This window comes from Pantherophis guttatus, chromosome 3 (genome assembly GCF_059756535.1).
Source record: "Pantherophis guttatus breed Tessera chromosome 3, ASM5975653v1, whole genome shotgun sequence".
In the NCBI taxonomy this organism is placed as follows: domain Eukaryota; kingdom Metazoa; phylum Chordata; class Lepidosauria; order Squamata; family Colubridae; genus Pantherophis; species Pantherophis guttatus.
In genome coordinates, this window is record NC_142065.1 from 85,910,998 (window position 1) to 85,938,925 (window position 27,928).

General features: G+C 35.9%; 1 protein-coding gene across 3 annotated transcripts in view; it reads right to left on the minus strand.

The window, feature by feature from the left end:
• Nucleotides 1-1,892: 1,892 nt before the first annotated feature.
• Nucleotides 1,893-27,928, minus strand: part of SLC44A3 (solute carrier family 44 member 3) — a 41,896-nt gene continuing 15,860 nt past the window's right edge. For 2 of the 3 annotated variants that reach the window (XM_034437283.3, XM_034437284.3), the window contains 7 exons: nt 24,543-24,708; nt 13,912-14,068; nt 10,566-10,646; nt 6,308-6,445; nt 4,674-4,910; nt 3,518-3,613; nt 1,893-2,095 (listed from right to left, as the gene is read on the minus strand). In XM_034437283.3, the coding sequence (XP_034293174.1) occupies nt 2,090-2,095; nt 3,518-3,613; nt 4,674-4,910; nt 6,308-6,445; nt 10,566-10,646; nt 13,912-14,068; nt 24,543-24,708 (881 nt within the window). In that variant the 3' untranslated portion in view covers nt 1,893-2,089. Of the gene's footprint in view, nt 2,096-3,517; nt 3,614-4,673; nt 4,911-6,307; nt 6,446-10,565; nt 10,647-13,911; nt 14,069-24,542; nt 24,709-27,928 lie in introns of those variants that run through there. The other variant, XM_087889984.1, reaches the window with a different exon arrangement.

Below are 27,928 nucleotides of genomic sequence, written 5' to 3' on the forward strand. Positions count from 1 at the left end.
AAACGGCTGCTGGGTGTGTGTCAGAAATTACCTGTTTATTAAAAGCCAACAGATTGCGTTTTTGTTCAGTTTTTCACCCTCCTTCCCACGGGGGGTCATAAACGCTTCCAAATATAGTAAAACTTGACCATAATGAACAAGTCACAGGAAGGCTATATAAGTTAACTCTCTGCATGTGTGAAATCTAACTTGTTTCCTTCAATTTATGTAATTTGCCTAAGTAAATAGCATCACTTGTAGTAAAACATTTATGTAACAGACAATGCTTTCATAATATCTGAAATCTGCTAACCCAAGGGTTTATTTCAGAGAACTTCAGTCATCCATCCTTTATTTTTTATAAATGACTTTGAGGTCACCAAGGGTCCCATGACATTCTGGTAAAAAACATTGTTGGTATCGTACCAGGTTTCCATTTATTTTTTAAAAAGTATTTTTACAATATATAGGCAACCCCCTACTCTAGGCATTCTTAGTGTCTTCAGTGTATTCTCAGCAGATATACATATGTACATTATTTTTGCAATTCAGCAGTTTCTGGTGCTTCTGCAGTGTCTTAGAACACATTCCTTTTCAATGAATAGAGACTTAAGAAATGGTTGTACAATCGTCTTGATTCTACTTGCTGCTTAACAAATTTTGAAAAGGACATTTTTCCCCAAATCAAACTTTAGAATCCAAGTAATTGTAAATAATGTACATATTTGAGGTTGACAACTCAAGAGGTCTTCCAACCACATATCCCACAATTTTTTGCTATTGCCAGACCTGTCTAAGAAAATTGTCATTGATATTCCGCATGAAATCATCAGTTTTTTGTACTACTTGTTTTCTTTTTTAAGTAGCCAAAGGCTTGAAAATTCCATACTCTCCAAAGATGTTGCTGCCCCAACACACTTACGATCCTTAGAAACACTAGAAAGGCTATCTACTCTTGATCCATAGAGAGTGGGATTACTCCCGTCTCTCTTCTGCATAGTTACAAATAAGAAATGTATTGTGTCGCTCTCATAGCCTTGAAAATTAGGATTTGATTAAGGTGAAATTAATAGTGAAGTACAGGAAGTCCTCAACTTATGACCATAATGGAGCCTGCTATATATCTCACTGATCCCTATTGGCTGTTTTTGCCAAAAACAAAAATGTTGGTTTTTGACAAAAACAAACAGACCAGTTGCTGAGTGCCTGATATGCAGTCACCTGATTGGGGGGCACATCCACCAGAACTTTGGAACCAGGTGTAAGTAGCCCTGTAGAGGTCTGTTGTGACTTCGAACAATCTCTAAGTGACTGGTTATAAGTCAAGGACTACTTGTGCACAGCTACATCTACTTACTCAGAAAAAAGGCATATGAGCATTACCTTTGTGATATTAAAGCACACGATCCTCCCCGTGCAATCTCTTTATTCATATAATTTATAGCAAAGTGGTTAATTTTTCTATCAGTTCTCTAATTAAATTTTTCCAATTTATATATCCGCCCATCTCACCAAACAAATGATTCTGGGCAGGTACAACACATTCTTGGTTTTTAACGTTAAAAACTTCTGAATTATTATTTTCATTTTTGGGATGTTTGAAAATAAAACCAGGGTTCCTACTGAGCTGCTCTTCACAAAGGATGTGCAACAAAAAACCCTATATGTTCATCTAAAAAAACCATCTTGATCTCAATACATTCTTTAGCAGAATAAAATGGATGCTGCGCCACTCTGAGAAAACAGAAGAACTTGTGTAGCAACACAATCCCCTCCTCTTATGCACTTGGATGCAACATTTCAATTGAAATAAGATGGTGGAACTTGTGACACTGGAACAGATGTGTAGTCATTTTGGCAATGTAGAATTGATAGCTAAGATCTAAATGAAATATATAAAATCGACACCAGAGTTGATTGTTAATATACTTTAATAAAATATCTTAAATAAATTCTTAACAAAATCATAAAAGCTGAAGACAATTTTCACAAAGTGAAAGTGGACCAAATCATCTCTTTTAGTGCAAAATATACTAATCAATTCAGGGAATTCGTTTTCCCTGATCTTCATCTTATCTTTGCTGCATGTAATTTTAACGCCATCTCAATTTCAGCTCTACAATAAGGAAAATGAAATATGAAATTAGCCATAATAACAAAAGCATATGTAAATAACGGGGAAAAAGTTTTATTTTAACAATATTTTTGTATTCTGTCACTGCATATGTCAACTTTTTGAGGATTTTTTGGGTGGAGGCAGAAATGCACAAAGAGCTGCATATGATGAAATAAGCCAAGCAAAGGCGTACATAAACCTAATCAACTTAAAACCACAAATTCTCAGCAGCACAACCCGCCTACTGTATACTATTTCCAAACTTCTAAAAAAGGCACAAGGAGCTAAGCCCTCCAGAGTATGCAGCATGAACAAAATAACATTTTTTTAAAAATCCAGAAATATGACCCCCTACGTGCAGATTTTCTTTTCTGGCATGAATAATTTTGGCAGAAAAATGATGGCTGCTACTGGAAATCCCCTGACAGCAAAATGATACTTTGGAAGCATCACAATGACTTATTTTGCTCAAATGCCAAAAAATTAAAAAAAAATGCTGCACAGATGTTATTTTAAAGATTATGTTACTATTTTACAGTGAAATTATGTATTTGAACTGGACTTTATGATACTTGGGAAAAGATAAATGCAGCCAGCAATGCAGTGATCATAGCAGTGTTAATTTTAACAACTTGATACTATTGGAACCTTGTTATTTTTGCCTTCTTGAATTAATATATCTCTTAATATATCTCTTATAACTTTCCAAGTAACAACTTTCCAAACTTTATAAACTCCCAGAAATCAAGGAATTCTGCTTTCAGTTCATCCCACTGTGAATTCTTTCTACCAGTTACTTAGGCTTGGTCATTCTGGTTAAAAATGTACACTGGAGCAATTTAGTTAAAAACATACTCCTATGTTCTATTCTATCCAGATTTCAGATGAAGGGAGGTAATACAGGTAAAGTCCTCAACTTACAACCACAATTGAGCCCAAAATTTACATTGCTAAGTGAGAAATATGTTAAGTGATTTTGCCCCATTTTACGATTATTCTCACCACATTTGTTAAGTGAATCACTGCAGTTCTTAAATTAGTAACACGTTAAGTGAATCTCTTTTCCCCGTTGAGTTTGGTTGTCAGAAGGTCATAAAAGGTGATCACATAATACGAGGACATTGCAACTGACATAAATATGAGTCAGTTGTCAAGCATCTGAATGTAAATCACCTGACTATAGGGATGCTGCAATTATCATAAGTCACTTTTTTCAGTGCCATTGTAACTTTGAACAGTCAGTAAATGAACTGTTGTTAAGGTGAGGACTACCTGTACAAGAACAAATAACTCCCTCCTCTCTGCTACTGACCCACATTTGATTGAGGGATTTCTGTTATCAAATGTTTAGCTAGAATAGAATAGTGCAACCCAAGGCAATCAGCCGTATCTACTGACGTTTAGAATTGGTTTGTCTCTTACCACAAGCTGCAATTCAATGCTGTATTCATTGTTATAAAATATTCTTCTATTTCTTTCTTTGATCTTTCCAAGCTTGCTGTTCTGATAGACAAAGTTCTGCAAATAATAGCAATACATTATCCAAACTTATTATATTTAATACTATTATTATTTGAGCAACTTCAAATCAATAGATTATCAAGCCAATATTAAAATTTTAACACTACTAAATTTTAACCAAAAGTTCTTTGTATTCTGGGATGAAACATGTATCTCATAGCAAATCAAATTATATATTCTTGATGGGTAAAAAAAGAATACATGAAACAAAAACAGTAACATAACTAATTTCCTATAAAATGCTGTTTAATTTGTCCTACAAAACAATTACATAAGACATATTTTGTTGCACAAATTTAAAACTAAGATAACTTTCCATCAATATAGAAAATATGTAATTAAGCCACAGTTCTAGGTAGAATGATTCTGAGCAATAGAATCTATAGGTCTAGTTTTAAGAGCATCGGGTAGGGCTTTAAATAAGAAATCCAAAACATACTTAAAAGAAACCCCCCCCCCACATTAAATGGGACTTATATGTAATTAATGCTATTTAGCACTGCAATTATTATCTTGTAAAGTTTAAAACAGATGTTTAGAAAATCACATTAAATGCCTACTCTATAAAGACATAGCATTTGACATCAACAGGAAAAATATTTTCATTAATACATTTTTTTAACAGTTCTAATAAAAAATGGCTCAATTATCTGAAAAACATTAAATAAGAAATTCTGTTGGAGAATAATAGTAAGCTTTAGTTTTCGGGGAAAATATCTAAAAGAATGTGAGATGAGAAGAAAATAGTTGTACAATTTTGACTGATGGCTTTTTAAAAAAACGATAATTTAGTGGGGAAAATTCTTGAAGTTTACCTTTATGACAGTCACTGAAGCATCTATGAAATTCTGAAAATCTAGGGTATGTTCTAATAGAAACTCCTATTAGAAAGTGGAATAAGTTTCACAATATGTTTGCCACCATGTCTCAATTGGAAAATAGAACACTAAACTGGATGAGAATACAGGTGTCCTAAAAACGTTTACTATCAACTTTTGACATAACTACCTCATTTTAAAGAATTAAAACATTATAAACTGCTTTTGGGAGTGCTTACCATTAAATCCTGATCCATTAGGTAGGGTTTATCTGAAGAGCCATCATTTGTTTCTACATCAAGAGCAAAGCAAAGGAAAAGAACATCCACTGTAGTCTGAAATACTGATAAGAAGTTATGGGCAATGAAATAAGCCAAAACAGCAACCAGCAGCAGTGGCAAGGCCCAAACTTTTAATTCCTGGTGGTAGTTAAATGCCATCAAGCCCCCAAAAATGGTGAAACATGCTACGAACACCTATATTAGGATAAAATCAGATATATTTTAAAAGTTAACTCATCCAAAGAAGGTACCAACTGTATGTAAATGCTTAGTATTAGGGTTGCTTGGATAGTGAGATGGACATATAAATGTAAATAAATTAGTATTAAGATTATGACTGTTTTCAAAAATCTGCTGGGATATTTTCACCTAAACCTTCCATGTTAGTGCTATCAGCTGCACTAGCTCCCGGTGGTCTTCCGGGTGCGATTCAAGGTGTTGGTCACCACCTTTAAAGCGCTCCATGGCTTAGGACCGGGGTATTTACGAGACCGCCTTCGGCCACCAACAGCCTCCCACTGGCCAATACGCTCCCACAGAGAGGGGGTCCTCAGGGTGCTGTCGGCCAAACAATGCCGACTGGTGACACCCAGGGGGAGAGCCTTCTCTGTGGGGGCACCAGCCCTCTGGAATGAGCTGCCGCTAGAAGTCCGTCTTAGCCCTGACCTGCGTACCTTTCGCCGCGCCTTGAAGACCCTTCTGTTCCAGCAAGCCGGGCTGTCCTAATACAAATTTTATAATGGGTGTATGTGTGTTTTAATTTGTGGGCCAAATTTTTTTATATATATTCGATTTTAATTGGTTTTAAATTTTGTAAGTCTATGTGTTTTAATATGGCTGTACACCGCCCTGAATCCTTCGGGAGAAGGGCGGTATAGAAATCTAATAAACTCAAACTCTTATTTTCTTCACTTTTGTTTGGCCTTTCAGTCCTGCCATATGTTGCTTTAAGTTAACGGAAGAAAATGTCTTCATTGTTTTAGTTCATTCCATGAATGAATCTAGGTTTCCCATGAAGAGGCATCTATCTCTTCTTTCCATCACTTGAACAATTGGTTATCTTCTTTGAACTTTTCCCCCCCTAAATTCACATTTCCATTGTGTTGGAAGCTACATTGTGGTGCGGGAACTACTGTAAGTCCCCATTGGATACTACAATCAACATATGTATGTACCAATTGTCGGTCTAATCTGGCTACAAACATATATTATGATCAGATGAATACAAAAAATTAAGGGGGGGGGGTTCTGCCCACAGAAGGATCCAAGGCTAACATCACCCCAATGCACACTATACTTTGACACAATTACCAGCCCAAACAATACTTTTTTTTTTAATTTAATTTAATTTGATTTATATGCCGCCCTTCTCCGAAGACTCAGGGCGGCTTACAATGTGCTCAGCAAGTAACTTTTGTACTTGCTCCGTGATCAAGTCTTAAACATGGTCATGGATATCATATATATTTTACTGGCTTCCAGAGAACAATTTAATTTCCATAAAATTTGAATTTAACCTTGAATCTGACTGAGGCATCATATGGACTAAACAAGATTTTCAATGAGGAAAAAAAAGGTTAATAAAGTTTTACCTTTGCAAGAAAGACAGCAAAGTCACTGAAGCAGTTGATTGCCATGGTGCTAGTTACGTTTTTTGATAAAATTACACTGGCATCTTTAGCCGAAGTACAAAAATTTGTCCCATTTATGATAGTTGTCGCATATGCATTCTGCAATCAGAAAATTAATTGATAAAATAGCAGAAGTAACAAGACACTAGGATTTGGCTAAACTTATTTTTATAAATATCTATATTTTATCATACTGTAGAAATGAAATTACTTGCGTAACTTTTAATCTAACTGTCAAAACATATACTGTACATCATTCAATTAAAAATATTTTTAATATGAGGACAATCTTTTCTCTAGTTTATTTAGAACTGTGGAGATCAGTAAGCTTCATTCTTCAAGAACCAAACTAGTTAAGCATATAAATAGGAATACCCAAAAGTCTACAATTACTTTTCCCAATAAGCTCTAAACATCCTTATTTTATGTGGTGAAAAATGAGCCACTATTGTCCTCTAAAAGAAGAATTTTCATGCTGGCATATTTAATAAGTATTTAATAAGTCTGCAAAAGTTATTCTTAAAAAGAAATGTGTAGTCTTCTAATGCTCAATTTGGAATTAAAATTCTGATTGTGGGCATGAATGGGACTGAAAATGCTCTCAGCATCTGTTTAAATATATCCTTCAACAACCTAAGATTAATATTCTATTTCTACTTTTTTCCTGTGCTTAGTTCTTTGGAACCTATGAAAATTAAGTCAATGTACACAATGAGTTATGATTTATTTTCATGAGAGAGTTGGGAAATATTAATACAGAAATATAAATCCACGTCTATTATAAATCAAATTAAAACAATACAGTGTAAAACACACATACATGAAATCAATTGTAATCCATGAAACTTCTACATAATATTTATGCTGCCATGGGGGGTAATATGACAATGACTTCCTGAACACACAACAGAGTATCAACAATAAAAATAAACCAATCCCATTATCTAAAATATTGTGCTATTAATTAGTTCAATTTAAATATTTTAGTACTTTTAAAGAAATACATTCCAACATGGAGCTTTAATAGGTATTATTCAACATCTTTCCTCATGGGATGAATTTTCTGAAAAGAAAATCGTGGGGGTTTTGTCTTCTTCCTAATAAAACTGCTTGCAATTTACTCCCAAGGACTGATAACATCTTGAACATTATAGAATGGGTCAGAGGATGAAACAGCAAACAAGGGACCTCTTTCCCATTTAAACTAATTTTCTTTTCTCTCCTAATTCAAGCTCCCACTCTTGGGAGCAGATTCCAGGTGTGCATAATCTGAAGTCAAGAAAAGGCAAAAAAACAAAACAAAACAAAACAAAAACCCTAGCATACAAATCCTTGAACTCTAAATAGCTATCTAGTAATAATTACAATACTCTAGAACTAATACTTAAGTACAATCTTTTATAAACTGAAGCAGCAGTCAAGATAAACACTGAAAGTAACAAACATTGATTCTCCCAATAATTGACTAAGTTAAGGGCATTTTGTTAAGATTTAAATCGTTGTCTAATTTATGTATCATAACTAAATATCTTGATTAAGGGAACATCACAAAAAAGTAAGCTTCAGATATTGACAGTTTATATTTACTCTGGTTTTCAGAGTAAATTACTCTGGATTTCACTATGGTTTTTTTCACTAATATGCATGGGAACCAAAGAAACAGATAAATAAGGAATGGGGTTGTTTACATACTTAAAGTTTACTAGACGAAGAAAATGTTTAGGAAAAAATACATCTACACTTCCCAACACAGACAGAATGTCAAAGGTCTTGGAAAAACTGACCTGATAGCTTCATGAGAAATGCTATATGGCACAGGTCCAATACTTTAAAAATCCTTCTTGTGAAAAATAATTGCTATTTTGCGTCACAGCCAAATTCTATCTTCCATTCTAAGATTCTAAAAATTATCCCAGTGAAAGGAAGAGCACCATAGCAACAGAATCTTCTCTGGAAAGAAACTGAAAACAAGCCAGGCACACAACTACACCCAGCTTCCAATCCATAGCCTGCCTGCATTTTTAGAGTAGTTGGCCATTTCCCACTATGTAGAGAGCTCTCCCAGAGACCTAATGGTGCAGCAAAATGAAAAAGTAATGATCCAGAGACTCTGACAGATGGAAGCTGTAGAAGGAAGTAGTTTTTTTTTTATAGCAGTAAAGGAAAATATTAATGGGATAACAACACAGCCTCTTTCAGATATGCGCAAGAGAACAAAACGGCTTTAGCTTGAAATAGCAAGATTATTTGTCTTGTCCCCTACATACAATGTGAACTTATGCACCCCTATGGCCAGTTCTTAATTGCATAATGTGGCTTCTTTTAAATGTTCCTTCCCTGAGTTTGTAGAGATACCAGAAAGTAGAGATATTTGGAGTGTATGACACTGGAAAGGATACCAGTCAATACAGCTCCCCAAAGTACTCATAAATTGCTAGATTGACTTTAAGCATTATCACTAAGAAACCCCTCAAATTAAGAGAGAATAAAAGAATTGTACCTCTAAAACAGAAGTTGGACAAAATTATAAATAACCTACAAGGTAACAAATTTCTGCTCTAACCTTAAGTAGGTAATTATTTTCCTCTTTTGTCTTAGCGGAGCCCTGATACCTTCCAGACGTTTAATCATCATTAATCTGTAACCTTCCCTTGCTGATGCCCAAACTAGGCAACTCCAGGGGCAGACGGAAGGGCTATAAAGTAAAGTATGTCTAATTAAAGTATCCCCTTTGTGATTAAAATTCCAGACAGTCCCTACTGCTTGGACACACCAGATTGGGATTTGAAAGAAAACCTGGCGCAGTAATTATTGGGAAAAGTTTTATTAAACAAGATTCAGTTTATGGGCAGTCCTGGTGCCTTTTCCAGCAACACAGAAAACAAGATTAAATGATCTAACTCATGGGGTTGGTACTGCTTAGAGTAGGCAGTCTTGCAGATATCCATGGTCTCAGCCATAAACGGATTAATAGGTTAAAACCAGCACCTTAAATTGTATCCAGAAACCATCTGGTAAACAATGCAGGATCTGCAACAGCCAGAAAACATGCAGACCATAAATTTTGGACCAACTGTGGTTTCCAAAAAGTTTTACAGGCAGACTCAAATTGTGCACTTTACTGTAGTCAAATTAGGTGGTTATATCATGTCATGTACGTTCATAAAGTCCCATGAAGATGTATCTAGAAGCATTCCCAAGCCATGAAAGCCATTTCTTGTGGATGGGGAGAGTAGCTGGAACCCCTTAATAAAAAGCACCACTCCTCCATACAAACTACCTACTAAGTATTTCAGTTTATTGCCTTTTATAATATCTATCATATGGCCAGATATTAATTAACATTTCTACTGCTTCAACTGAAAACAGTGCCTTCCACGGATATAGGCTGAAATTACTTCTAAGCTTGCCTTCATCTTCCAATTGTCATCTCCCCTATTTTCCTTATTGCATTAAACAAGGAAATAATGTTTCGCTCACACGAATACTAAACATTAATTTCTTTCCCGCCAGAAAAAGCAACATGAAAATGTTTCCTGTATGTCAAAGAATGGCAAGCAGCAATCTTTAGTCAAAACAAGAGGAAGGCTTACAAGAAACCAATCTGCCCACATGTAAAAATCAGGACTCAAAGCAGTAATTATATTATTATATTAACGTGCATTCCACCAAAGTCTAAAATAATTCTGGGGAAACACACCTGAAAAAAATGTATGGAATAATAATATATATTCCCAGATTACAGGGTATGATAGAAATAATGCCATGAATGACATTGATTCCAATGAAGGAGTTTCCTTTTAGATTTTTACAGAAGCTGATTATATTCTCATTTTGCAGACTATAATTCACTAGGTGCTTATGTCTGGCAGAATGAAATAATCAGATTTAGATCCATTCTAGTTTAGTCACGTTAGTTAAATCAGTCATTATAAATCACAGTAGCTATTCTACCCTCCCATGTATCAATGAATAGGCCTATTGAACTCAATGTGATTTATTTCAGCTAAGATTTATAGCACAGTCCTGCATGCTTTCTATAAAATCAGCTGGAATGAAAAAGGCAAAGGGTTCTTAAATATAGATCATCTTTCTTTGCTAGTTGTCACAAAACTGGGATAGTAACTGCCTTGGAAACATTACTGATCAGCATAGCATTTCTTTTATCATGTGACTTTCATTTTTATGCATGTGATATTATCCAATTTATATAATGTACCTGGTTTAAACATCCAAATCTTTCTAGGCACCAGAAACTGCAAAAACAGCATTTGAAAATACACCTTGCACACACATTCTCCTGGGGGAAAAAAGCACAAGTTGCAAATTAATTATCAAAGATACCAGAATTTAAAAAGCAAGTGTTTCAAATTCTTCTAATCTAACACTTCACACTTCCCATGCACAGAATATAAGATTCATATTCATCAATTATATTCATGATTTATGAAGTAGCTTGAAAAGACTTTGGAATCTTGAAATTGAAGCTCCTGCAATGATAGATAGCATTTATTTTATTTTAGAAATATAGGATATTTTTCAACCTCGGAAATACATACCTAGGATTTTCAAATGTAATTTCCTCTTATTTCAGGACCATTTTCAGAGACAAGTGTCAAATTTCTCTGACATAAATTTATTTATTTATCCACATTTCTGTCCTGTCCATGTCCCTCAAAGAGGGAGTTATCATCTTCTTTACCATTCATCACCCAAACTAGATATGTGTCTACGTTGCAACCATACCAAAGAGACTTCTGTTTTAATTTTTAGATTAATAATAAACTTTGAACTATAATATATAATATTTCCCCTTTCTCACTGAGAAAATTTCTTCTTTTTGCCCTGTTCATTGCACTGCTTTTCTTTTCTATGGGTGCTTCTGCAACATTTGCCATCTTTTATTTTATTGCTTCTTTCTGAGCAGGGTGGATAAAAATCAATGATTTTTTTTAAAAAAAATCAAAAAAATCAGATTTTTTAAAATTTAAATCGGATTTTTTTTATTTAAATCGAATTTATTTTAATAAAAAACTTTTGGGGTAAAAATCTATTGTAAGATAGTTTTCTATTTAAGATACATAAATAATTTAGTTTATTCAACATGAAATGGAGCTTAGTTATGTAGCATGAGGCTGTATATTCTGCAACACTGGGACTATCGATGAGTCAACAGTAGGTCAAAAGAGTAGCAGAGATGACAGTTGCTCTTTAAAAATTATGATTTAAATCGAGTTGATTTAAATCAAGCCTTTTTACTAGTGATTTAAATCATTTGATTTAAATCAAATCCACCCTGTGTCTGAGAAAGTAAGATAAGCAATTCCAGGCAAATAAAGTACATTTAAATGAAGTAAAGTCAGATTTAATAATGGGAACATCACTGATGGCAATCAAACAAGTTTGATGATAGAACACTATACAGCAATGTACATGAATATGTAAACAAGTTCACAGTTATTGTTGAAATACATTTAAGGGATCTTTGAAAAGTTCCAATATAGTGAATAATTTTGGTTCTTCTACAAAACATTTCACTCCCAGTGGTCTTCCGGGTGCGCTTCAAGGTGTTGGTTATCACCTTTAAAGCGCTCCATGGCATAGGGCCTAGCTATCTTCGAGACCGCCTGCTGCCACCGACGACCTCCCATCGACCCGTGCGCTCCCACAGAGAGGGCCTCCTCGGGGTGCCATCAGCCAAACAGTGCAGGCTGGTGACCCCCAGGGGGAGGGCCTTCTCTGTGGGGGCACCTACCCTCTGGAATCAATTGCCTCCAGAGATAAGGAGAATCCAAGACCTCAGTGCCTTCCGCCGTGCCCTTAAAACCTTCCTTTTCCAGCAAGCCGGGCTGGCCTAATTTTTTAAGTGTTTTTAAGTGTTTTGTTTATTGTTTTTAATTAATGGGGCCAAATTTATATATATATATTTTAACTGTATTTTAATATTTGTACTTGATGTTTTTACTTGGCTGTTCACCGCCCTGAGTCCTCAGGGAGAAGGGCGGTATACAAATTCAAAATAAAATAAAAAATAAAATAAAATAAATTTGCTAGGAATTAAAGGAATACAGTATCTAAAACACTATAGGGAGTTATATAATGAGTTATATGAGTTATAACTCATAACTATCTTTGAGTTATGATCGTAATGGAGTCTGCCCATTATGGTTGTAAGTAATGATCGTAAAACAAGTCATTCATGTGATCAACCCGATTTTACATTTTTTTGCAGCAGTTGTTAAGTGAATGCAGGGGTCATAAAACGAACACTGTGGTCATTAAATAAACAAAGGTTTGCTATCGGTGAAATGCTGGTTTTCAATAGAAATGTCATAAACATCATCCAGGATTTTGCAAACGGCCGTAAATGTTCCGGTTATATGACTGGGGGGGATAGGGCGGTGCAGAAACTCAGCATCAGAACTTCAGATCTGGGTGGCAAGTCCCCTTTTTAGGGTCCATGGTAACTTTGAATGGCCGCTAAGCAACCAATTGTAAGTCAAGGACTATCTGCATCACCAAACAGGTTTATATATATAACTCATTTATGAAGTGTTATGAACCCAAAGAAATATTGACCAAGGTCAATGCAACACATTCATTTGGAATTTAGGCTAACCAGATCCATGGAAAGCAGCAATTAATAAAAGGTATTCATTGCCTGGCCCTCTTCTTCCTGGCTGGCATCCGAATAAACTTCATGAGCTGTGTCCAGCAGCTCTCCCCACTTAAGTTATTTTTTTAAACCTTAAGAAATAGATGAAGAGTGCCCTGATTATGGCCAAAATTAACAAGAAGGGAAAGTAAATGTCTAATCCTCACTTTGCTTCCCCCTCTCCCTCCAAGTTAAAATTCCATCATGTGCACTTATGGAAAAGTGGTGAAGGAGAAGTAGTAGTTTTGGTTTGTCATGCAGATACACCCACTCAAACTACATCATTAGTTTGCAAAATATTATCAAAGCATACTTGTCTTTCCTTGACACCTAAATTATAGCTAAGGACAACATGAATGAGAAAGATGCAAGCCTGCACATTTTCCTACTACTTTCTGGTTAACTTGATCTATGCGTTTAAACTTAATATTGCATACTTGTCAACCTTAAATTTTAATATATGAAGTTCTGGAAATCTCTTTCATTTTGTCTCACTGGAGCCTTAAATACTCCAGAGGTCATGATACTTTACATGAACAAAGTTGAAACATCAATCCACATACCTTCCATTTCTGACCCACTCATAATAGTCATTTTGATCTTCCCCTCAAAGATAGTTAGTCCTTAGCCTAAGCAGACTTTTTTCGTTTGTGCAGTATTTTTTTCTAGCTATCAGGGATTAGGAGCAAATCATGAGGATTTGAATCCTTTTCATAGTAAGTCTGTTACAATGGAATTTATTGCTTTTTAAGCTGTTGCCTGCTGAGATAAGGCTAAGTAATAAAGTCCAATATAAAAGTAAGCAAATAAAGAAAGACTGCATTTGCATTCCTTACTTAGATACTACATTTCTACACTTATTTGCCCAATTGCTATGCGGCGGTGTTAGAAATCGAAAGTTGGAGCCTACCTTATTTTTCAGAATGTTATAAACAGACAATAGAATAATCCTTGGGACTCTCATGATTGGGATTATAAGGGACCCTTTCACAACTGTTCCCAGATGATAACCAAAAAGAACTGATATGGAACACAGGATTGGATGACTTGATAGTTTACTCTTATTTCTACAATGAAAAATAAGCAAGCATGAAAAATTGTACAGAAAATGAAATATAAACACAATATAACTATCAGAATCTTCATCCAATAGTTTGGAAATCCTTCCAAGTGTTTAGAGTACTTCATTTTCTAATGCACCAAGAATGAATTGGGGTTTTATCCTTGCAAAAAACTCGAAGTCACAGAGTGAATTGGGCGGCCATATACATTTTGTTAATAAATAAATAAAATAACACTTTTGATCAATTTAAATTTCGTGTCATTTTATCATTTCTGTTCATTCAGTCAATTCCATTTCAGAAGCTACACTATACAGGTAGTCCTCAACTTACTACTGTTCATTTAGTGACCATTTGAAGTTACAACAGCACTGAAAAAAATGACTTATGACCATTTTTCACACTTAACGACTGCTGTAGCATCCCCATGGTCACACGATCAAAATTCAGATGTTTCATATTTATGACCCTTGCTGTGTCCCAAGGTCATGTGATCACCTTTTGTGACCTTCTGACAAGCAAAGTCAAAATGGGAAGCCAGATTCACTTAACAACCGTGTCACTAACTTAACAACTGCAGTGATTCACTTAAAAACCGTGGCAAGAAAGGTCATAAAATGGGGCAAAACTCATTTAACCAATGTCTCATTTAGCAACAGAAATTTTGGGCTCAACTGTAGTCATAAGTCAAGGTCTATATGTATACTCATATTATAATGGAATTCTTCTTTTTCAACAGACCCAAAACAAACGTCAAGATATATGAAAATCTGTTCAGGCACATTTAGAGGCCTTGGAGTGAAGTTAGATAGCTGGCAGTGATTGAGAATAAAGGCAAAAGAGACAAGGTGAGATTCGTCAGTGGGAACAGCAAAGGACATGCGATGCGGCTCCTAGTTCAGATCTTGGTGGGTTCAGTAGTGGGAAAAGGCCCTAAGAGAAACTTCCAGAATCTAAATAATAATAATAATAATAATAATAATAATAATAATAATAATAATAATAATAATAATAATAATTTTATTTCTATACCGCCCTTCTCCCGAAGGACTCAGGGCGGTGTACAGCCTATTTAAAAACACAGAAACAAAACAACAGTTAAAATTTAAAATCATTAAATAATTAGGCTCCAATTAAAATCCCAGAAATTTAAAATACCCTAATTTAAAACGTTATGTTAATAGCCCGGCCTGGCGGAACAACAGGGTCTTCAGAGCGCAGCGAAACACCCGGAGGTCGGAGATCTTACGTATTTCCGGGGGCAGTTCATTCCACAGGGCTGGGGCTCCCACAGAGAAGGCCCTCCCCCTGGGTGTGGCCAGCCGACATAACTTGGCCGATGGCACCCTGAGGAGACCCTCTCTGTGGGAGCGGACTGGTCGGTGGGAGGCTATTGGTGGCAGAAGTCGGTCTCGAAGGTACCCGGGTCCTATGCCATGGAGCGCTTTGCTTTGCTTCTAAGTAGAAAGTAACTTACTGAGGTCCAAATGTGCATAAATAATCACAAAATACTGTACAACATCTCATACATGTACAAACTGCATTTATAATTGAGTGAGAAGTTTTCCTCTTTCAAATTCAATCCCTTTTCTGACACATTTTGAAAAAGGAAAAAAATGGGCGTACTTCTCAAGATGGTTACAACCCTTTAGTAAGTTTATTTAAGTGTACAGACATCCCCTAAAAATGAACACAAATGAACAATGAAAACCATATAATGAAACTATTTTTTAATAAAGATATTAAAAAATAAAAAATCCTGGATTTTGAATCCTTTCCTAGATTCTGCCTGCATCTTCTCAAAGTTCAGTTTGGGAAACCTGCTGTAGAGGTTATTTTCCCATAGGAAGGAGGGGAAAAATTAAGACTTAAAATTGGAAGATTTCTGAACAGGAGAAAGCAGGAGAGTTGATTGTTGAAGGTTTACTGTTTCCACACAAATTATCATAGGGCAGATCTACTCTTTACAGACAACTTTCATGGTAAGGCTGAAAAGAGAGAGAAAGTAGCCATGTGCAAACAGAAACAGCCAAGCAAGAGAGAAAATGCCAACTACTGTAATTTCCACTCCACCTATCTCCAAGTAATCTCACCTGAAAGCTACCTACTTAGCCATCATGAAAGCTGGCTAGGTAGCTGTGTGAGCCAGTCTCTCCCTCTTAGCCCAACTCATCTCACAGGGTTATTGTTGTAAAAATAGAAGGAAGGAGTATTAGCTTCTCAGAGCCACCTTGAATAGTAAGATGGGCAGCAAATAAATTTAATAATTCATTAATAATTAAGAAAAATAATGACAATGAAACATGCCCTTCATCCTTGCAACCATGTTGACAGGCTCTACTTACAAAAGAAAATAGGTGGGCATGGAATGTTCCAAATACATCAGAAAAATAGAGTAATAGAAAATGAAGATGTGTTCTGGGACTTTAGAATTCAAACAGGCAGCACGTAATACCTCAGACATAACAACTGTCGGTAAGAATGACAAAAATGTCTGGATAGTGGTCATGGCATTATCTGGAAACAGTGAAACAGAAGAGAAAGAACTGAAGAAAATCACGAAATACAAAGATTGCAAATAGAAATAAGACTGACTGTGACAAAAGAAAGCAAAGAGAGTAGCAATATGAGCCCTGGTGGTGTAGTGGTTAGAATGCAGTATTGCAGGCTGACTCTGCCCACAGCCAGGTGTTCGATCCTGACCGGCTCAAGGTTGAGTCAGCCTTCCATTCTTCTGAGGTCGGTAAAATGAGGAGCCAGATTGTTGGGGGCAATATGCTGACTCTGTGAACCGCTTAGAGAGGGCTATAAAGCAGTGGTCCCCAACCTTTCCGGCTCCATGGACTGGAAGCAGAGGCAGGGATGGTTTCGTGTGTGCAACCTAATCCTGTGCGTGTGCATGCGCAAATGAAGCTTCATGCACTCGCCCGCTGCTTTGAGGCTTTTTAAAAAATAAAAATGGTAAAAGAGGAACAAATTACCGGTAAATAAAGTAAGAAAAACAGAATTTAGAATTAAGCATACTCCTATTTAGCCAACACTGAATACTACAATATAGTGAAGTAAACTGAACTAGATTCAAGAAAACTTATTTTGCCAGGGCAAAAGAACATCCACTAAAATGCCTGTTCTAACATAAATTCCCAAGGACCCACAAAAATTTCTTATTGCTACACTACAGCCTGTGTTTCAGTATTTTCAATAGGAAATACCATAAAAGTGGTATGCATATATTTTAGTTATCAGCCTACAAGTCTATTTAAGGATATTGACTGGATTTTTGTACAAAATAATTATTAACGTATTTCAAATGGTTTTAATTATCTGTCTGAAATAGGTTTTTTTATCTCAGCTTCAATTGAGATAAATCAAAATGCCTCTTAATAAGCACTCACATTTGAAATTTCACATAATGTCTGAAGATATTATGATTTCATAGTTAAATTAGTACAGAAACCAAGTGTACAATATTTGATATATATGAGGGATGATGCATTCATTAGTAGTTAATTTCTTACGGACATTAAAAGAAGAAATTGTCTCTGCTTGATTACCTTTTACTTGTAAGATTAGATAATTAATGTGCACAAACCGTATGTTCTGAAATGTCTAGGAAAAGTCTAGAAATTCTTTTAAGTGATTCTAACCAATAATTTCCTTGCCTCTTTCTTGGCAAGGAAAAATGGGAAAACAACCAATATTTTTCTTTGTATCTAAAATCAAGCCAAATATATAAAAGGTATAAAGCACTCAATCCTTAGCAAAAATAATAGGGACTTAAAGAATGCCATCAGCTGGTCTACTGACACATATAATCTTCCCTAGCACTGCAGATTCAAGGTCATGTAATATGCTGAGGCTAGAAACTAGGACAATTCTCATGGTGTTTCTAGAAGTGCAATCATGTAAATATTGCATGACATTTAAGAGGGATTGAAGGAAACACCACCATGAGAAAATGCTTCTGGGCTGCTGTCTTAGCAACATTTTCCTAAACTGTCTTCATGATTGATATAACTACTCTTATATGCGCTTTATTGTTCTTGCTGTTATGATTTTTAAAAATACATTAATAACATTTGTTCTTTGTTTAATTCTGAGAGGTATTTAATCCTACAGCAGCAGCTTAAAGCTAGCTTCCAGTATTCCTACTACTGATTTTAGTAGGAGAGAATTATATAATGCTTATTTTCCTCAGAGATCCTTAACAATCAAGCAATTTTTGCTACAAAATAATACTGGGAAGAATATTATTCAAATTTTAGAAATGGTGATATAGGGTAAAAGTCTTCCCCCAATGAGAATCAATGAATATGATGGCTGAGTTGGGACCTCAGTGTATGTTTATTGAAGTACTCTGCCAATCAATCAAGTTTCCAAAAAATGTAAAGTAAAATTCTAGCTATATATTTGAATATGCAGAGCCTATTCGCACAAACTACATAGCATACTGTTATCTGAACCCCTCGTTTTCATTAGAGTTTCTAAGGAATGCATCTTTCATCAAAATTTTTAAAAAAGCAAAGTATGTTTCATTATTATTGTTTTAGGTCAAACAGATGTCTCCTGCAATAGGTAATCCAGCTGAAACAACTCACAATTCTCCCCAGTTTAATTCTGTTTAGGAGAAAAGAGCAGAGTGCCTAATGAACTGTATAGTAAGGAAGCAGATTTGCAAAACTAAAGCCTCTCCAGTTTCCTGTAACTGCTTACTAGGTAAAAAGGAAAGCTTTACACAGACTGTGATAAACAAAGTTCACGTCACTCCCACAAAGTATGTGAATAACACTGTTGTTTTTTCTTTTCTATATTTATAACATTGTTCTACTGTATCAATTCATCTCATTTTCTACATGCTGACAAAGCAAATAATAGGAAGAGAGATCAACACCAGAGGGACTGCACATTTCCCTCTGGAAGTGTAAGGTTTTCAATTCAAACGTCTATCGTGTAACTTTTACAATTATCAGTGGCATTAAGAGAGTCAAGTTTAGTTCTGACATGATGTAATCATATTTCAAAGAGATTCAGACAAATGGCAAAAACCGAAAAGTATCCATTAGAGGAAATATTAGTCAAATCAACATTTCTTGCCGGAATTAAACTAGTCCCAAATTATTTATCCTATACATTCTGGTTAAAAGGATGATAATAGGATGCAGTGTTAAAAATTAATATTTTATGAAAATTTTGCTATAATTCTTTGTGTTCTAAAAGTACCACATTTTTCAGACTATAAGATGCTCTGGACTATAAGACATTATCTAGCTTGCTCCAGACTATAAAATGCTCCGGACTATAAGACGTATCTAGCTTCTGGGGAGGAAAACAAGAAAAAAAAATTGCCTCTGCGTAATTTGCCTCCTTGCAGCAAACAGCCTGGTCAGCTTCAGCACAGCCTGGAATACTGCCTATCAGCTGTTCCAGGCTGCAGGGATCGCCACCACCCATTGCCGCTGCCGCCTATCACCGCCTCCATGCGCCCCATTTTCAGCCTCTGTGTGTCCCGTTTTTGGCACGTTCCAGATGGTGGGGATAGGCGGCAATGGCGATGCCCATTGCCTGCAACGGGTTGAAAATGGGGCACACAGACGTGGCGATAGGCAGCAGCGGTGATGGGCAGTGGCGATCCTCGCAGCCTGGAATAGCTGATAAGCAGTTTCTGGGAGGCAGATCCACCCGCTAATCAGCTGCTTGTGCTAAATCAGGCTGTGCTGAAGCTGACCAGGCTGTTTGCTGCAAGGAGGCAAATTGCTGGGAGGCAGAGGCCAAAGGGTAGGGGCTGACGTGTGGGCGGGGCTTCGGCTACATTTGTTGTATAAGACGCACAGACATTTCCACTGACTTTCGAGGGGTAGAAATTGTGTCTTATACACCAAAAAATACGGTATCTTACGCAGTATTTGTCCTGTGTAGATGCACAGAATCCTTAGTTATGTTCTAAAAAGAATATGTCTGAAAAACGAAACTGTTTTTCAGACACAAGACATAATATTTACATTTCTTTGCAAACTGAATACAAATCTAAATTACATATTTTGTAGTAAAACAAAATTAAAATATTACGCATCACTGGATATAATTAGCGTGTAATTCCTTCTTTCTCCTTACCAAGCTACTGAAGTAAAATGCTGACATTTTATGAAAATTATGAAACAAAAAGAATTTAACCAAAATCTTTCATATCCAACAGGGGTGAGGCATCCCTGCTATAAATAGAACTGAAACTTTATGAAGTAGTGATTCTGAAATGCATGAGTTTAACCCTAGAGCAGTGATGGCTAACCTTTTTGCCATCGCATGCCAAAAGCGTGGGCAGTGCGGGGGTGGTGGTCATGTGAGCACCCACACCCATAATTCTATGCACCGTGCCCCCCACATGCGTGCACGCTCCCCCCCGCATGCGTGCATGCTCCCCCCACGCTTTGCATGCGATGGCACAGTGGGCCCGATAGACCTGTTTTTTGCCCTCCCCACGCTCCTAGAAAGGCTCTGGAGCCTGGAGTGAAAAAATGGGCTTCTGGTCCCACTGGAAGTTGGCAAATGGGCCATTTCCGGCCTCCGGAAGGGTGAGGAAGGCTGTTTTTGCCCTGCTCAGGCTCCTAGAAAGCTTCTAGAGCGTGTTTCCCGACTTCCGGTGGGCCCAGAAGGCCCGAAAATCAGCTTGCTGGTGCATGCATGCACGTCAGAGCTGAGCTCGCGTGCCAACTGATATGGCTCTGCATGCCCCCTGTGGCACGCGTGCCATAGGTTTACCATCACGGCCCTAGGGCATTTCGTATGAAAGCAGACAAATAGCAACAAGGGTCCTCTTCTGCATCTTTTCTTAACTTTCCAAGCTTAGTTTACACTTGTGTGATTGATTGGTGATTCCCATTCTGGGTACAAATGAGCTATTGAGCCATGTAAGAATATTTAAAGACAGAATCACCTGCCAAATGAACCTAGTGTTCATAATCCAACAAATCAGCTCCCTACAGACTAACCATTCTGGGTAAGCCAGGCACATTAATTCAAACACAAAAATCTGTTTACCTATGCAAGAGGATGAGAAACACAGGAGAAAATCTAAATCTATTAATATAATTTAAAGCACATCGTGCTATTAACCAAATAATAAAACATAAAAATCAGAATTCCAGTTCTAATTGTGGATAATCTCCAAGTTTCATGGAAACAATGGAGAACTGTGAAGCCTTTGAGGGTACAAAATATTTTAGTATTTACAATATTTAATAAAAAAAGAAGCTTTTAGGGACTGCTGATAAATTCTTCTGATATTACAGGCCTCAAATATGACAATAATTGAGCCCAAAATTTCTTTTGCTAAGCAAGATAGTTGTTAAGTGAATTTTGCCATTTTTATTTAAAAAAAATATATATCACTGTACTTGGTAAGTTGGTATCATGGTGGTTAAGTGAATCTGGCTTCCCCATTGTCTTTGCTTGTCAGGTGGCAAAAGACCATGGGAAACTGCAACCATCATAAATACATACCAGTTGCCAAGTGTCTGAATTTTGATCACATGACCATGGAGTGCTGCAATGCTCATGTGAAAAATAATCATAAACCACTTTTTTCAGTGCCACTGTTAACTTCAAAAAGTCACTAAACGAATGGTTGTTAAGTGGAGAACTGTGTATAATTTCTTCCAGGCTGAAACTCAATAAACCATTGCTTGGATTGTAGTTTAATTGATGCCAGAGGCACTGATTTCCCCCTTCCTTTTTGATAGAATTTCTAGAACATATAACCTTATCACGCACATTCACTAATACATATACACACATAATACACCATGCTAAAAAAACAAGCAACTTATTGTATATAAACAGACCAACAAATCTTATAGATTAGTTAAGTATTATCATTTCAAAATGAAACAGCAAGCTTGATTGATTTAATTCTAAATAACTGCTTGTATCATTTATGAGTCTGATTTCTCATTTGTAAGTTAAAAGCATCTACTTTGGTTTTCTACTAACTCTTGTGTTTTGTTTCAAAACAATATGCAATTATTTTAGATGAGAAATGATAAGTAAACATGAATGGCTAATTTATCATGCTAGAATTTTCTCAAAGTAAGTGAAAAATAAACTCAAAGACTTGACAATAAAATTTTTACTTATCACTGGTCTTCTTATAAACAATTATCAGAAAGATCTGAAGTGAATAAAAGATTTGATTGTTTGAACATAGGATTGAATTTGAAACAGAACTATGTATTAATGATTAAAATGTTATTGCTAAAATGTATAAACTTTTGTTGAAATATGTGACAAAAGAACAAGTAAAAGAATGTATGATAAAATTGATTAAATTTTTTGGTTATTATATATAAATGGATCAATCGGAAAATAGGTGGTTGAAAGACTGAAATTTCCATTATTATCTAACCTTAAAAGAGAATTTTATAAAATGATTTATGGTTGGCATTTATCACCACAAAAATTATCTAGAATGTATGAAGGTGTTTAAAATCTTTGCTAGAAATATGAAGAATGTGAAGTGATATTTTATCATTTGGAGGACATGTAAAAAAGCTAAAAAACTTTTAGATATAAATAATAATGAATTCAAAAGATTTTAAAGATTAAAGTATAATTGAAACCAAAGACTGTATCTATGGTTGACTGGAAACACGTTATAGACTTTTTTGCGTGAAACTCACCCCTCTCGCCCCTTTTGTTCAACATTTATGTGAAGCCGCTGGGTGAGATCATCCGTGGCTTTGGGGTGAGATACCACCAGTACGCTGATGACACCCACCTGTACATCTCCACCCCAGGCCACCCCAACGATGCCCTTGAAGTGATGTCCCAGTGCCTGGAGACTGTGCGGGTCTGGATGGGGAGGAACAGGCTCAAGCTCAACCCTTCCAAGACTGAGTGGCTGTGGCTCCCGGCATCCCGATATAGTCAGTTGACTCCATCACTGACTATTGGGGGCGAGTCATTGGCCCCCACAGAGAGGGCTCGCAATCTGGGAGTCCTCCTGGATATGCAGCTGTCCTTGGAGGAACATCTGACGGCTGTAACCAGGAGGACCTTTTGTCAGGTTCGCCTGATTCGCCAGTTGCGGCCCTTTCTTGATCGGGATTCCCTGTGCACAGTCACTCATGCCCTCGTCACCTCTCGCCTTGACTACTGCAACGCTCTCTACATGGGGCTCCCCTTGAGGAGCACCCGGAGGCTCCAGCTGGTCCAGAACGCAGCAGCGCAGGTAGTGACGGGAGCAGCATGGCGCTCCCATGTAACACCGCTCCTGCGCGAGCTGCACTGGCTCCCGGTGGTCTTCCGGGTGCGCTTCAGGTGTTGGTTATCACCTTCAAAGCGCTCCATGGCATAGGGCCTAGCTATCTCCGAGACTGCCTGCTGCTACCGACGACCTCCCATCGACCCGTGCGCTCCCACAGAGAGGGCCTCCTCAGGGTGCCATCAGCTCCCCCCAGAGATAAGGAGAATCCAGGACCTCAGTGCCTTCCGTCGTGCCCTTAAAACCCATTTTTTCAAGCAAGCCGGGCTGGCTTAAGATGAAATTTTTAATTGTTTTTAAATGTTTTAAATGTTTTAATTGGTAATGAGTTTTAATTGGGCCAAATTTATATATCTTTTAATTGTTTTTTAATATTTGTCCTGCATGTTTTTTAATTTTGGCTGTACACCGCCCTGAGTCCTCAGGGAGAAGGGCGGTATAGAAATTCAATAATAAATAAATAAATAAAAAAAAAAAATGCACTTACTTGTTTTTTTTGATTAGAAAAAAATGGCTACAAGAAAAAAGTTAGCTTTTTTTGATAACCATAGAGCAGAGGAAATCAGAAACTTCCTCATATTTTCTGTACTTTTGTTTTTTCTTCCTCTCTCTCTTCTCCTTATCCTGTATTAGTTTGTTAGTTTTATATTCTTTTAAATATTTTTAATAAAATGTATATAAAACACAATCTGCACTCATTTAACTATGGTTTAATAACAACCTTGGATTACAAACATGATTTGAACTTTCTGGATACAAACAAACTATTAATTTAAAGCCCACTCTAATTTGTATCCAATGGAAAACTGCTATTAGTTGAAAACAGCAAATGTTTCTCATCTTTTCCCCAAAGTCATGCCAGAATAGCATAAGTAGTGTGGGAAAGTCTAGAAGTCTGAATCCTGTTGATGTACTACTAAATTAAAGATTGTGTTAGGCATGAATGAAGCCACTGAATTAATGAGACAAGCAAGATTTGAAAGAAAGCCACTTAGTTCACAGAATAGAACATCAACCAATAAAGATCAACTGCTCTCATCACATTCCTCAATAATTATATAATTCTGTTTATACTTACAAAGAAAGGAATCCACTGACTTTGAGAGGGCTTGTTTATATATGCTTATAGGATTGTTTGATTTTTTTTCTCCTAATCTCTTAAAAATACAGTAAAAGTAAGCTAAGAAACAAGTTTTTGGCAATTAGATTAACTGTTGTACTTACCGGTTGAAGAAGCAAGCAACTATAGTCCCAGCCACAGTCATTTGCTGACATGCTAAAATAAATTCACTTGTCCAGAGAAGCCCCAGCAAATGATACCACCACATGTAGCGGATTCCAAATCGAATTTTGTATTTCACTTGGCCTCCTGAAATGACTTGCGGACTGCCTATAAATTTAAGGCACAAAGAATAGAAATCAATATTCTTCTACTGTCCTTTTTTAAGCTTATTCAGCAGTTATTCAACTGACTGTTTATAGTATTTTAGAAACAATTTATAATGAAAATATTTGAAACTGATTATAGATAAAAAAAATTAAGACGATAAAAATTAATAAAAAGATAAATGTCAGACTAAAACACGATGTTTATGCTAAAATAAAAACTATGGAAAGGTTAAAAAAAAGGAACAAAGTGCAGCCACAAAATGTTTAAGTTACATCAAAATGACTACAACTATAAACTTTTAAAACACTGAGACAGCTTTGTATATACAGGTAGTCCTCTTATAACAATTACAATTGTGACTAGCAACTCCATTTTATTAGGCGAAATGGTCGCTAAGTGAAACAGCAACCATGCCTATGATCTTAATGCAGCTTTTCTTTGCTTTACAGACCAGTGAAGGTCATAAATGTGAGGATTCATCACAAAGTTACTTTTTCCTTACTATAGTAACTGCGAAGTCACTAAACAAAACAGCCATTAAATAAGAACTGCCTGTATCAATTATAACTTAAGGTATTAGGTATAGCTAACATGAAGCTCAACATTCCATGGAGAGAAAACAAAGACTTATAAAATTAAACAAATTTCAAAAGCAGACAAGAATATGCATCTATACTAGAAAATACATACATACAGAGAAAAGGATAATGTATTTATGTTGTACTTTTTTTTCTGAATATCTTATCCTAGGAAAGAAATGCAAAACAAACAAGGAAACTTTCTGATAGATCTAGTGGCTGTTACTGTTCTAACAATTTCAGACATTAACATGTCCATTATGAATTAGAACTCTAACTGCTTCTAAATGGATGGCTGGGCAGGGACTGAAAGAGAAAAAACTTTATAAGTATTCTAAGTGAAGCACATTGTCTAGGAAATATGTGACCTTCAAATCACACTCCTACATATAAAGGCGAGCTAGCTGTCTTTTCAAGGTTATAGAAAGTGTTTCCTTGTAACCTAACAACACATTAGCTAAGGTCAGCTAAAGAAAAACTGCACACGACCATTGATAATGCCAATTTTCTTTTTCGGTCACACACATCTACTAATCTGTATTTCCATATTAAAGTGACAGAACACAATAAATAGTGTTATATAGCCATTTTATAATATCTACTAGAGGTTTAAGTGGTAGAACATAAAGAGCAGCTTTTAATGTTAGATTTCAGAACCCCCAATGGTTTGGCTTAGATTCTCATACAAGAAGCAAATCACATCCATTAGGTTTGTGGCACTAAATCCAGAGCTACTTGAATCCTGAAACCTAAACCAGCATCATAATTAGATTTGGATTGGATCAGAGCAAGGTCACTTGAAGATAAGGCTCATATCCCACCAAATGACTAGCATTGTGGATCAAAGTCCACATTTTTTTTTCAGGAGGATGGTATCTGCCAGGGACACCTACATGGATATAGGTTTCACTGTAATATGGAAAATAAATGTCCATGCTATTTTACAAATCACCGTTTTCATTATCTTAATAATTCCCATCTTGTAATAAAATTAATTATAATGCTTCACTTCAATCCATAGAGTATTCTAGAGTAATTTTTAAATATCAACAAATAATTTCCTTTGTGGCTTTTATTCTTGCAGAATGGTTTTATTATTTAAATTTGCTATTTAAATCCTAGCATTGGCATTCCTTTTGGAAAGGGACATAGCGGCAGCATATAAAACTAACCTGCATCGATAGTACCGTGTTTCCCTGAAAATAAGACCCTGTTTTATATTTTTTTGAACCCTGAAATAAGCGCTTGGCTTTATTGCCATGCGCTCAAAAGCCCTATTGGGCTTATTATCAGGGATGTCTTATTTTGGGGGAAACAAGGTACATCAACTTCTATTTTACACAATGTAATTTTAACCAGCTGGGGAAAATGAGGACAACTTCAGATAGCAGAAAAAATACTAATAGGTGTATCTGTTCAACTGCCAAGTTTTGATAACAGAAGAGCATCATTGTGACTTTATCCTTCAATGTTCTTCTTTTTTTTTTTTTATTTGGGAAGGTTTGGGGATATATCTACATCACCTGAATAGTTTTTCAATTACTTTTTCATTTTTAAGTTTTGCAACTAGAAACAAAATTAAGTAATAATTGTTCCTTCGCACTAAAGAGGCACTTAGTTGGCTGTTAATTTTTGCATTGATATTTTATTCTCATACAATTGTACTCATACTAATCCTTACCTTATATATGATCTGTAGACTTCTAACCCTCTCCTTTATTTCCATAGTCGAAACAAAATACTGCCTTATCAGGTGTATTAAATCATACAATTAAAATTAATAAGTTTGCTTAATTCAAGCAATACTATACATTTTGAAGAAGTACAGGTTCATCAGTTGGCTCAAGACCAGTGGTGGGATTCAGCCAGTTCGCACCACTTTGGGAGAACCAGTTGTTAACTTTCTTTTTTTTTTTAAATTTTTTTTTATTGAGTTTTAAACAGAGATATAAAGACAATACAAAAAATACAAAGACATTACAAAGACAAACGAGTTCCCACCACCAACCTACCCACACCATACTTTACATATATGTTTTGATCATCATCAGAATATATATTGCTTTATAAGTTAATATATAAGTAATACATTGTCAATTCAGATGTTTTAGATTAGAAATAATCTTGCATCTCCTCTTTATTTATTTATTTCCGGTTTTATTTTTTCTACCCTATTTTCTTTCATCTATATTTGTACTGATTTTCTTTTCCAGCCATTGATACCACTGGTGCCACACAAGATAGAATTCACTTTCTTCTTTGTTGTTAACTTTCTGAGCAGTTTGCTGAACTGGTTGTTGGAAGAAATCATTAGGGAAGAGAACTGATTTTTAAATTATTTGAATCCCACCACTGCTCAAAACCATAACCACCCAAGCCTCCTTAATTGCAACTATTTTCTCTTTTTGTAGGAAATGCTGTTTTTATCTTAAGGTCAAATAACAGGAGACCAAGAGAAGTAAATACACATGGCTAGGATATGCTGTTCATATAATTACAACTTAAGCCAATCTATATTAATCAGGTAACAATGTAGGGTTTAGCTTGACTGGTTCTAGATCCACAGTAGAGTATTTTGCAATTCTAGAAAACAAAATAGCTTGCGCAACACTGATGCACAAACATATTTACGCACCTTGGGA